Raw genomic sequence first — 13,200 nt, 5'->3', positions numbered from 1 at the left:
TTTTAACCAAAAAGAGCTTGGCCAGTTAGCCATCGCACAAATGCTCAGAGCCTTAGATGAATGCACTCCAGAGATGGTCGGACCTCAAAAGAAAGGTATTGTTCACACAAAGTGGTGCTTCCTCCGAGCTCACACCTAGATAGAGAGATAGAGAGATAGAGAGAGAGAGAGATAGAGAGAGATGGATAGACAGAGAGAGAGAGAGACAGATAGATAGAGAGAGAGAGAGAGAGAGAGAGACAGATAGATAGATAGATAGAGAGAGAGAGAGAGAGATAGATAGATAGATAGAGAGAGACAGAGAGAGAGAGAGATGGATAGACAGAGAGAGAGATAGAGAGGGAGAGAGAGAGAGAGAGCGATAGAGAGATAGAGAGAGAGATAGCTAGATAGAGAGATAGATAGAGAGAGAGATAGAGAGAGATGGATAGACAGAGAGACAGAGAGATAGAGAGAGAGATACTTTTCCAGAGGGGGAATTCAGCCGTAACATTTTTTTTATTCTATTAGGGTTTTATTCTACTATTAAATTGCCGCTTTATTTTGTTGTTGTTGTTTGTGGTGTGAGCTGCTGTAACGCCTTCATTTCCCCTCTGGGATCAATACAGCATCTAATTATCTCATCTCTCTCTTAAAGGGAACGGGGCCAAACCACAACAAAGTCACAACAACAGGACTATCCGGTATCACAAGGAAAAGCGTGTTCGACTCCACCACAATGGGAGCATCTTCATATCGGTCACAGACAGATGGGGCGCGTGAGTGTGCCCTGGGGCGGACGCATGCGGTTAAGAACATATTTTTTTTTTTTTTTTGAGCGAGCTATCCCTTTAATGGGTCACACGAGGATGTGGAATTGCAACGTATAAACCAAGTGAGAATGTTTGATTAGTAGTATTTATTAATACTAATAATTTATTTATAATAATTTAATTTAAAAGCGCCTTTCTCTCAGACTCAAGGACACTGTACAAGAAGAAAAGAAAAAAAAGAATACAAAATGATTTCTTCTTCTTTCAAATGAATGAATGAATGAATGTATGGTCTTTATTGTCATTAATACAGTACAGGTACCATACAACGAAATTTGGGAGGGGGGGGCTCCCCTGGTGCTAGGAAAAAAAAATAATCCAAAAAACATTCTTCTTTCTGAATAAGAGTAACTATATAGAGCTTCGGGGTGTGTGTGTGTGTGTGTGTGTGTGTGTGTGTCAGTCACCGATACCCTTAAGAGCCAGGGGGGAGGGGGTGGGGGGTGGGGGGTGGGGGGTGGGTTAGAGTGTGCGAGTTTCTTTCTGACGACTCATTAGTTGTTCTGCACTCAAGGCCACCTCTAATGAAACCCTGAGGGACCCCGTAGCACAGCCGTCCATAAGGCCTCCCTCACAGGAGCGCTACCTCCTCTCCTTCACACGACAAATACCTCAGCACACGCTGACACAACACTCCTTCACCAGAGCTAGAACACTTCAGCCTATCGGAACACTGTGGACCGGAGAGCTTTCAGAATGGCAGTTGGTTAGGAAATGTGAATCTCGGGCATCAACTTTGATACGTTTTACTATAAAAAAGCTGTGATCAGACACAGTCATACCGTGGAATATTGGGGAGGGATAAACACTTACAGGAAATGTTTTTAGAAGGGAAACAGATTCTTAGTAGGGGATTTAACAGATAATGAGACTAATGCCAGTAGTCTTAGACAGTATACGACTTCACTTATACAAGTTCCACCCAAAGTGTTGGTACTGGCGTCGGGCCTGGTAAATGGACTAACTTATATAGCTCCTTAGTCCAAAGCGGTTTACAACGGCCTCTCATTCACCCATTCACACACACATTCACACACCAATGGCGGCAAAGCTACCATGCAAGGCGCCGGCCCGCTCATTGGGAGCAACTTGGGGTTCAGTGTCTTGCCCAAGGCCAGCCGGGGGTTCGAGCCGCCGCTCTGCCGACTTTGCGATCATTAGACGCCGGCTCTACCTCCTGCGCCACAGCCGGCCCCTGTCTGAACTCCAGTCAGATTCTTCAGGGAGTGAGAATCAGAGAATCAGAGAATCAGATGAAACGGAGAGAAACAGCTGCATCCCTGCACTCCTCTCCTCCTCTGACACAGCAGAGGCTCTGTTCTCCAACCACACGTTGACCCACTGGAGGGAACCGCTGGGGAAACATTGAACAGTCAAGGTCAAAGTCCCCCGGTAAAAATAGAAGGTCTAAAAGTGTTCCAGCACATAAAATATTCTCTCTCTCTCTCTCTCTCTCTCTAGACATTTGGTTCTGTTAAAAGGTGCAAGATGGCAAATATGTGTTTGATATTGAAACAGCGCATTGCAAAAGTATCAAGAAAAAGTGGCATGTATCATAAGCAACTATCAACAATTTGCTGGAGCAAGAATTAGGAGCATACACACTGGTGTAACGATACCAACATTTTTACATCAAAACCGATACCAGCTTAAGCATCACGATTTCGATTCTTGAACGATACCTCGGCAAAAAGAGAAAACAGCAGGGAAAGTAAAACAATATCCTATTAAATACACTAACAGAACATGGAACATGAAACTCATAGGCCTACAGTCTTTTTCACACCATCGCCAAGAAGTCCGTTAACCACCCAGAGTCAAGGTTGCCATGGGAGCATAGCACCGCGGTCTACAGTGCACACATTATGCCCATGTCGGCATGGGTTCGAATCCGGCCCCATGCCCTGCTGACATGCGCCCTCTCTCTCCCTTCTTCTCCTTACTTTCCTGTCAGTCTTCACTATATCTGTCCAATGAAATGAAAAATATGAGTGGGACTGCCCCTGAAAAACGTACTTAATAAAATAAAAGGATGTCACAGGAAGGCAAATGCTTGGACAGGCTATTGTTCCGTCCAGTCCCAATGCTGCTACAACCTAAAATACTGACTCCTGTCTCATGAGAATTCTTCACTTCATTCTCTGCTTCATCGGGTGTGCTGTTACAGTTATATCACGTCTATTCATGTAAATGAAAACGTGTCTCACCCTGAAACACTGTTCATTTTACAGGTGAGAGTTCATGTTTTAATGTTGTCAGAGTGTCTTTTTGTATAGGCTATAATGAGAGAGAGAGGGAGAGATTAGATTAGATTCATTTTTGTCATCGCAGAGTACAAGTACAATACAACGGAATGCAGTTGAGCATCCAACCCGAAGTGCAAACAGTGATATAAGGGCTATGATATAACTAGAACAAGAGGTAGTGATAGGCAACTACGTAATATACAGTTTGTGCAGAGGTAGTATTGTAAACATCAGAAAGAGAGATTTAAATTTGGCAACGAATTAAACTGGATGGCATAAATCCATCACTGCGTGGGTTTTACAAGATGATACTCCCCTCTGCTTCAGGCAACTTATGATAAAAGAACCGGTTTAGGGTAATAATAATAATAATAATAACTTTCATTTGCGCTTTTCCTGCAAATGTTGCAGCTCAAAGTGCTCCAATCATTATATAATCATAATTTAATTATTTAGTCATTTAAAGGCAAGATGTGTTTTTAGTCTTGACTTGAACATATGTGCTGAGGTTGCATCCCTAATGTAAACTGGCAGTGCATTCCACAACTTGGTTGCATAAAATGAGAATGCAGCCTCACCAAATCTCTTCTTTTGTACATGTGGTACACAGAGAAAACCAGTGTCAGAAGACCTGAGAGCTCTATTGGGCTGATATGCTAGCAAAAGTCTGAACATATTCTGGTGTTGTGCCAGTGAGAGCTTTATAAACAAGCGTATCGTAATACTTTTGTAGAACTGGGCCATTGTGCAACACTAACGCATACTGACTCAACAACAACAACAAAAGAAGAAACTGAGAGGTAACAATGGCCCAGGCATTGTGGAGGAACAGCAGCAGCGGTTTTTTAATTGACCAATAAATTATGTAAAACAAGAGCCGTTCCATTTGTACCCACATGCTTTTTTTGTTCGGTTTCTTGTGCTTGCAGTACCTTGAGTTACCACTGTTTTTTTTCCCCCTGAGACACCTCCTACCTATATTGTTTCCCCTGTGTCTATATATTTTTTTTTTTTTAAATCCTTCTTCTAGCAGGACGACTGCCAATGGCCCCTGGCCTGAGCATAGATTACTTTCCCTTCTATGACAAGTGGATAGACGATTCACTTACTTAGTCAAATGTTTTGATTGTTCAAGTCGCTTTGGAATAAGGCTGTCTGCTATAACGCCTAAAATACAATGTAAAATGGGACATTCAATGAAGATAAAGAACTTAATGAGGGAGCGAAAAAAAAAAAAAAAAGAGAGAACAGTATCTCCCCTCTTTGCTTTCCTCCTCCTCTTCTTCTCCTTCTTTTTCCTCCACCATTGCAACATATTACATAAGTCCATGCCATTTGCTGTAGGCCCGTCCAAGTTGCATCCAGTCGTGGGGGTAAACTAACAAAAGGCCCATTGTCGTCGTCCCCGCCCCCCCCCCTTTCATATTGCCTGGAGAAGGCCATCTTTGTAGGGCACAGAAGAGCCTTATCAGCCCCGTGGGCTACGGCACCCTGGGGCCAGCCAAATGAATGAGGCCTGGCTACAGAGAGGGACTATACACAACAGTGCTACTGTAGCATTCCAGGTCCTATTATGATCTCCAGACGACCTGGAGACGGCCCAGCGCTGCTCTTATACAGTGTTGCTGCTGCTGGTGGGAAGTGGGAAAAAGTCAGTGGACCGAGACACCAAAACAAACTTTCAGCGCTACGAAACTGACATGGAAAAAATTGAAATATTTGGCTGCTAAAAAATGTACTCCCACTGTAATATAATTTAATACTCTTTTACAGGGTTCCCGCACCTTCTGAAACATCAAATTCAAGCACCTTTCAAGACTCAATTCCCTCAAATTCAAGGACCCAACACGGCATAGTTTGAGATTCACAAACTTTCAAGGATTTCATGGACCGGTGGGAACCCTGCTTTTACTATTTCGCTTTCTCCCAGAATAATTTCCCAGAAACTTGACAGTATAAAACTGAGAAGGTTAATACGATTTAAAAAAAAATCTGCAATATATAGCGACTGGTCAGGTTAGCAACTTGTCTCTAGCACATGTCTCGAATATCAAATACAAAGGGTTAGGTAATCATCATGCTCAACAATCTATCATAATCTACCATTATTTATTACTATTATTGTGGTCCTCTGTGGCTCAGTTGGTAGAGCATGGCGCTGACAACGGTTGTGGGTTCGATTCCCGCTGGGACCATAAATAAAAAAGTATACACGCACTGCAACGTAAGTCGCTTTGGATAAAAGCGTCAGCTAATCGGCATATATAAATAGCCTGTGTTATGACCAAGCTCAAATAGTTGTGCCCATTTCAGATTTCAGATGCCCCCTTAGTGCCCGTCCCTTGGTGCAGGGTCTGTTACTGATCGACACTGTTCAAGTTCACTCTCCAAACACACGACAGGTTGAGACAAGCCCAAAGGGTCCGTAACAATCACAACTCAAGCAAACACAATGAACACATCACATGAACATGTCGCTAAACCCATATCTCAGGTGTATATTCAGCAAACTTGGCAGAGATTTAGAAGATTAATATCCTGCTCACAGCAAATAACAACCGTGACAACCATAACACACCTAGGAATAAACCTGATCTTCATATCTGTTGATTTTCAAATACTCAAAAGGACAAGTGGATAAGAGGAATCATTTCAAGTCAACCGGCACTTGATCTTCTGACAGGATCAACGTGCCCTTGACGACCTCATTAGCAACCCGGCAACACATGTATGGTGACTAGGAGGTATGTTGATGGATGGTGGCAGGGACGACATGGGTGTCGCTGACGAATTCATCGCCTCCTTGCGGAATGAGCTCCTTATGTAAACCAATCTGCCCTGAGGGGACGACGCCACCAGCTTGGGTGGCCGGGGAATCATACAACCGAATCAGGGGAAAAAAAGGGAAATTAAATGGGTTTTTATAGGGACCGACTTACCTGAAGGGGAGATATGAGGCGTTGGATCCTGAGATCAGCGCTCTGTAGGCCTCCTCGGGAGTCTTCTTCAGGTAGATCACCTGAGAAGAATTAAAACAAACAAAAAACATCTTCAATAGACATATAGATAAGGGGTTACTAATCTACTTAGTCACTCACTATCTTGCGCCGTAAAACTGAAGACCCATCTCTTCAGGCTTCACCGTAACTGTCCCTCCTGAGACATCTACATCCTCTCTACAGTTTCTCTACTTTAATATAAAGAATAAAATGAAATAAATCATCCTTCTTCCATCTAGCATAATGACTGCCGATGGCCTCTGGTAGTAGCATAGATTACTTTTTCCTGCTATGACTGGGGGATAGATGATTCACTTACTTAGACAAATGTATTTGTTATGAGTCGCTTTGGATCAAGGCTTCTGCTAAATGTAAAATAGTTTAAATGTGTCTCAGATATGGAGGCCGGGGGGCCGGGGGGCTAGATGCAGCCAGTGACCTGCCCTCTTGTGGTCCCCAGACTGATCTTTAACTTTTCTAAACAATCTTTCCACTGATGATGAAATATAGACAACGTCATTATAACAGACATTTGTTCCTATGCAAGAGTAGACTTTTAGTTGCAAAAACTGCTAGCACCACTCTAAGCGGGGCAGATAGACACAGTCTTTTTTCCAATTCCTGACTAAACAGAATATTTTTTTGTGTGTATTTGCCACAAACATATACATGTATGTGTTTGGAAATAAATTATTTAAATGTATATATTTGTTTATGTTCCCCTTCTGCTACTCATGTGCAAAACTAACAACCATCACATTTGTTCAGGCTTAAATGTTCCAGGGGTAGTCGTCACATACTTGTCATATGAAATGTAAACGACACTTTAAATGGGCCCCCCGTGAGGCTGGCCAGACTGATGCCTGAAATTTGTCTGGTAAAGACAGTACAAAGGATTCAGACATGAGGTAGATATAATAATAATAATAATAATAATAATAATAATACATTAGACTTATAAAGCGCTTTTCTAGACACTCAAAGACGCTTTACAAACAGAAAAGATCGAGTAGTAATAATAAAAAGAAACAAAAAGGTAAATAGAAGAAAGTATAGGGGCCTAATTAAGGTAGTGCTGGGGACACATGGGAAGGGGAGGGGGAGAGGGTTAGGACAGGTATACTCCTTTAAAATGTCATCATGGAAGATTTCCCTCTGGGGGTGCCCTTCAGCTATATAAGGCGTGGTTTAATAAGGCAGGAAAGCCGATACTGTATTATAGGGAGCGCAAGTCAACACCGGAACAGGGTAAACAATTAGCGACTGAACATCCATGTGGTTTGCTTTCTACCACCCAACGATGAAAGATACACACTCTGGACAGGTGTAAATGCATAGACAAATCTGGGCTAGGAGTGCCAGTTTTACATGGTTGACGGGATGTCCTGACTAGAGACGTGAGATGAAAGAAAGCTGTGTGTCTGCGGGGTCTGGTGACATGGAGGAATAAAGGCCAAGGCCAAACATGGGAAACAGTGCATGAAGCTTTTGCATCTCCTCCACAAAGAGAACAGCGGATTGTTCCTCCTGCTTCAGCTCATGAAATATTTACCAGGGCCAGACAATTAGATCCTGCTGAAACCATATTAAATTCTGCTGCTGGCTGGCTGGCTGGCTGGCAGGCTGGTTGGAGTGGGTGGTGTGGTGTGTTTGTTTTTGTGGTTTTGCGTGTGTGTGTGTTTTTTGTGTGTGTGATCCCACACGACCCATCATGATACAAAATGTTAGAATCACACAGAGTGAATCCTCTTCGGTGGAAACCAAGGCGATCAGCATTAAAACAGAATCTCAACCGTCTGTAATGAGAGCAGGGGCTCAACATCACAGCACACAACAGCACCATAACATCGCTGGATCGATAGAGACGCAGTTATGGTGCGTTCGGCAGCTGTTCGGAAACCATCCCGAGAGGGAAATACCCACTATAACGACCCTCCAAGTCGGGGTTCTAAGTGAACCTCGGCCCAGTAGGAGGATACCTGAGATTACGCGTTGTGACGCATCCACTGTGACCCTTCACCTTCGCCTCAGAAAACAGACGCTGATTGCCACAGTAAACGGTAAAAATGTCAACAGTATATAAAAATGTTAAACGGTATGGTAGAAATGCTAAAAATGCACAAAAAAAACACATATTTAATTGTTAACAATAACACGTGTATGTATAATGTACGTTTGTAGTTTGATTCAATCTAATTGGTCGGTTGAAGACTGAAGAGTCGCGCCCACTTCAAAAGCACTCAAACGCATTAATGTCAGAGTTATGATTTCATGAACCGGGGGGAAACCAGTTCCCCGTCATTACACAGACGCACGGCCCTCGCCGCTCCTGCACACAATCATTATTTATAGGCATCATCCACTCCACAAGGACATTCATGTGGTTTGCGTGGTTGTCAGTGAAGAAAAACATGTTTTCGAACGGTAATCTAACTTAAGTGGTCTGTGAAATGAGCAAATTGTGACACAACGGGTCTACACATACGACATCGCTGCTCTCTAGAACAGAGATACACTTCTCTCACCGCTTTGTGAGAAATACTTAGGACACTTGGTCACAATTTGAACCTACTGTCATGTGGCCATACTTGTCTAGGAGGACACATTAAGCCGTTTATTTATGTAGTCATGACAAATTGTGTCCGTCACTGACTGCATTGTTTGAAACAGATCATTAGGATTCGGTTTGTTTTTCACATCCTGTGTTAATTTGTGAATCACTGATCCAAGCAGAGGGGAGAGATTCCAATCGACTTACGGCAGGCGAGAGAGTCAACGTGCGTGTTGGAGAGTTATACCAACTAGCACTTGTAAAGGGATTGTGTGATTGAGTTTTATTTTCCATAAAGGGTTTGAGTAATGTTGACTTATTACAGCCTAATTGTGGGAAGTGTGTTCTGTTTTGGTGTCATTAAATGAGAGGTTTGTCTTGGCCATTGCTGAGAGTTAGGGCTAAATCCAGCGAAGTGATTGTGTATGAAACCCTTGTTGAGATTGTCTACGAATCTTTTAAGCTTTTAAAGGGCACTTGGGTAACAAATACGTCATTACTGATCGTTTGTTGTATGATCATATTGAAATGATTTAGGACTGCATCAAGCCAGCTGATACATAGCCACACATACCATCTGAAAAAGAACAAGTGTTTGTTTGGAGCATGGCTTTGATGTATGACATACTTGTTCCTTTGCAGAACAGAACAGTCTCTTTGTGGCGTTGGTTCCCTGGGATAATTCCATCTCCGCTCCCGCTGGGACCATATATCCAGAAACATGTATGCTGTGCTCACTGCAATGTAAGTCACTTTGGATAAAAGCACCAGCTAAATGGCATATACATTATTATTATTTTATTTTTATTTTTTATTTTTTTAAGTTATTTTTTCTGAGTGGGGCAGTCCTACTCATATTTTTCATTTCTATTGACAGATACAGTAGAGATTTAGACAGGAAGGATGGGTGAGAGAGAGAGGAGGGATGACATTAGGCAGGATATGTCCGCGGCTGGAATCGAACCTGCGGTACATGGTCAGCGCTTAATCCACTACGCCACCTAAGCACCCCCTTATTATTATTATTATTATATATATTATGTCGGTCACATAAGGCCACATATGGTCCATCACAACCCCTCGTTTCACCGCCCTGTGTTACCCGACAGCTGGTACAGCGTAGGAGGACATCATCATATCATTATTACACTGACGTCTGCCAGAGCTGGAGGAGCTGTGAGCCAAGCTGCCAGTCTGGGGGACGTCTGTTCATAACACTTCTGAACTAGCCTGCATGTGATGAACAGCATCGTAATGTCACAAACATGACACGGCTCTCCTTGACATTCCAGAGCATGGTGCTAACGACGCTTTAGGTTGTGGGTTCGATTCCCCCTGGGATCACATAAATAGAGCAAGGCAATGTACTTTTGAATGTAATGTAAACATGACACGGCTTTCCTTGGCATTCCAGAGCATGACGCTAACAACGCATAGGTTGTGGGTTGGATTCCCGCTGGGACCACATAAATACTGAAAAATGTATGCAAATCACTGCAATGTAAGTCGCTTTGGATAAAAGAAAAGGGAATCTAAATGCCATGTATTACCAACCTGTTTACATTCAGTGACATGCCATGGCATCTTCTGAAATGTGCTGTCTCATATTATGATCCTGTTCTATTTGTATAGGAAGAATGTAGGCTGGCTGCGTTCATAAATTCGCTCTGGAACTCTGATCAGCACATCACATTACATACACATTGTCGTCACATTACAGGGAAGTTGGTATCTGGTCACAGTCAGTGGTGGCCAGAGCAGTGCTGTACATGGTGGGATGCTGGGTGGGGGGGCAGCATCAAGGAAGGTGACACTAAAAGGCTAAATAAGCTTATTAGGAAATCTGGTTCTGTCCTCGGTGTCACCCTGGACTGTGGAGGAGGTGGCCAATAGGAGGATGAGGACCAAACTCCTGGTCTGATTTACAAACAGCTTTTTCCCCACAGCCATCCGGCTCCTAAATGCCGCTGGCCCCCCCCCGACCTGACCCCCTATCTATCTATCTACCCTCCCTCCACCCCCACTGGACTGTCTGGATATGAACACTTGAACACTTGATCTCTGCACTTTATATTTATATTAATTATGACTCTTGCACTTTGATGTTGGTTTGCACTGTCTTGTCCTGTCTTGCACCTGTCCTGCTGTAAACCGTGCTCCATGGTACCAAACCAAATTCCTAACATGTTTACATGTCATGGCAATAAAAGTCTTCTGATTCTGATTCTGATTCTGATCATGGACAATCCCTCGCATCCCCTAAATGACACTGTGGCAGAGCAGAGAGCTCCTTTAGCAACAGGCTACTACAACCACGTCGTTGCACTAAGGAGCGCTATAGGAGATATTTTCTGCCTGCTGCAATCAGACTGTACAACTCCTCCTCCGGCTGGTTCGATCGGGGTGATCAGTCAGGCTGGCGGATGTTAAATAAGGTTTCAGATGTCTATTAGGTCCACCTTTATGTTATTTTTTATTCAACTGATACTTTATTTTGTTGTTGTACTTACTTAGACACGTAAGTGTGTCGTAACGTCTCTTTGGATAACGGTGGCGTCTTCTAAAGATGCCAAAAATGTAAATGTAATTTATTCTGAAGGAGCTCGTGAAAAAGAGACGGACCCTGCTGGCACTAACATGCTAAAACTGTAGCATCAGCACTGGCTGAATGAGCTGAGTAAGTAAAACTGCATGAACTGAATTTTACAAAAACAACCAACTAAGGGGAAAGACGCTATCAGGGACCATCCGAGTACGTTGATACTGATGCGAAATGACTTGAGTTTTTTTTTTGGGGGGGGGGGGGGGCAAGCACATGACAGTAGAGTAGAGCCTCAAACATAATCCTTCCCTTGCACAAAACCTCCAAACCTTCACATTCCAAGCAGCGTGGGGAGAGAGAGATCATAGGGGAGATAAGGGCACTTACTGGCCGCATATCAATATTGTGTTTGTTGTGGTGTGGGCGATATGCTGCTATACTGACTATTAGAGATAGACTCTGACACGGTTCACTATTAGCTGAATTATGTTTTTTGTTGTGGTGTTGTGTTATTTTGGTGTTATCAGTCTTTGTAAGCTGTTTTGGTGTTTAGAAATATGTCAACTGTCACTTTTCAACTGTCACGTCTTTTCTATAGAGGGAATATGTACCTTTTTACTTTTTAGAATGCTCTATTGACACAATTGTATCCTCTTGCAAAACCCAATAAACAAAGTAAAAAAATTTTTTTTTTAAAGATACTTACCGCATAGGCACCGATTAAGACAGCAGCATTAGCCCTTTTTCGCTGGTCAAAGCTGGTGTAATGGACAATTCTCTTTCTGGTCAATGTGAAGGACTGCAGACAAAAGAAACATACATACCATAAATGCAATGAAGATATATAAAGATAAGATAATCAAATCAATCAAAACCTCATCAAATGGAGTAGTTCAGGTTATACTTGAAAATCAACTTAATACTGAATGTCTCCACTGTAAATAACAAATTAAATCACAATAAATTAGGTTAAAAATGACGGTTTTCTCCAATTCTTTCACCACACTGACAGTTCTTATTTTTTCCTACATAAAAAGCGAACTGATGCTCTCTCTGCTTCTCTCCGTTTGGGACCAACTGACATGTCTTTGGAGTCAGTGCAGCGTCAGAGCCGAGTCAGAGCTGGCACCAACTCCCTGTAATTGGAGTCAAGTCCTTACAAATGCTGAGGCCATACTCTCTGGAACAAGCAACAGGATCAAGTCCCCTCAGGTCCAAGATGGCTACCGGCATAGAAGAGAACAAGGTCTGCTGCGATCATTTACTTTGTTCAAGACAACAAAACCTTATGGCTGGGTTGCACCAATTAAACTGGATTAAAGTCAAGGTTTATGTACTAATCCTGTTGCACCCAACTTTAAACCTATCTTAAATGTAGTTTAAATGTAAGCCTGGTTTAGTAAGTAAGTAAGTAAGTAAGTAAAGCTTTATTTATATAGCACCTTTCATACAAGAAATGCAGCTCAAAGTTTAAATCTAACCTCTGGTAATCCAGGTTTAATTTCCACTTAAACCTAGGTTAATCCTAAACCAGGATTAATATAATCCATGTTGGTGCAACCCAGCCTGTGTGTTCGTTTGGTCTGGACCGTCAGATGGGACTAACCCTCAAACTCCAATTCAACTCATGTCAAGAGTTTTTTTGCAAAGATGTGGTGGTTGAGGAAATGTTTTAGTTGTACAATAACTACAGGGAGAAGATGCTGGTTGTTCAGGCGGCTAATAGGCTCCGAGGTGTCACTCCCCAAGTGAACACAACAAGGTTCTCCTGTGATCTAAGGCTGTGTCGACTGCAGGCCCCAAACACTTCATCATGTCACATTGGACTGAATACAAATTGCACAGTAATGACTTCAAGTCAGGTAAAAAAAAAAGCTATAAAACATCAGAGGAGCATGCCGTATAAAAATGTAGGCTAGTAGCCTAAGCTTGTGTGAGTTAACCATCCTTCATGTACAAAGTCAACGTTGTAATTCAATGTACCGGTACATGAAGAAAGTTACACTCTGATTTGACTCATCTTGCCCACCATCTCAGAGTAGAATCATTT

At 42.6% G+C, this 13,200-nt stretch overlaps 1 protein-coding gene across 1 annotated transcript in view; it reads right to left on the bottom strand.

Annotated features, from left to right (window-relative positions):
• Positions 1–13,200, bottom strand: part of cdc14ab (cell division cycle 14Ab) — a gene marked incomplete at its 3' end in the record, with an annotated part of 51,532 nt that overhangs the window by 31,364 nt on the left and 6,968 nt on the right. Inside the window, exons 4-5 of the mRNA XM_080529475.1 lie at positions 11,857–11,949; positions 5,998–6,077 (exon numbers count right to left, since the gene is read on the bottom strand). Of these exons, the coding sequence (XP_080385601.1) occupies positions 5,998–6,077; positions 11,857–11,949 (173 nt within the window). The remainder of the gene's footprint in view (positions 1–5,997; positions 6,078–11,856; positions 11,950–13,200) is intronic.

This window comes from Nansenia antarctica (assembly GCF_963989245.1).
Source record: "Nansenia antarctica genome assembly, chromosome: 1".
In the NCBI taxonomy this organism is placed as follows: domain Eukaryota; kingdom Metazoa; phylum Chordata; class Actinopteri; order Argentiniformes; family Microstomatidae; genus Nansenia; species Nansenia antarctica.
The sequence above is the reverse complement of the archived record's forward strand: the minus strand, read 5'-3'. Positions and strand labels throughout refer to the sequence as shown.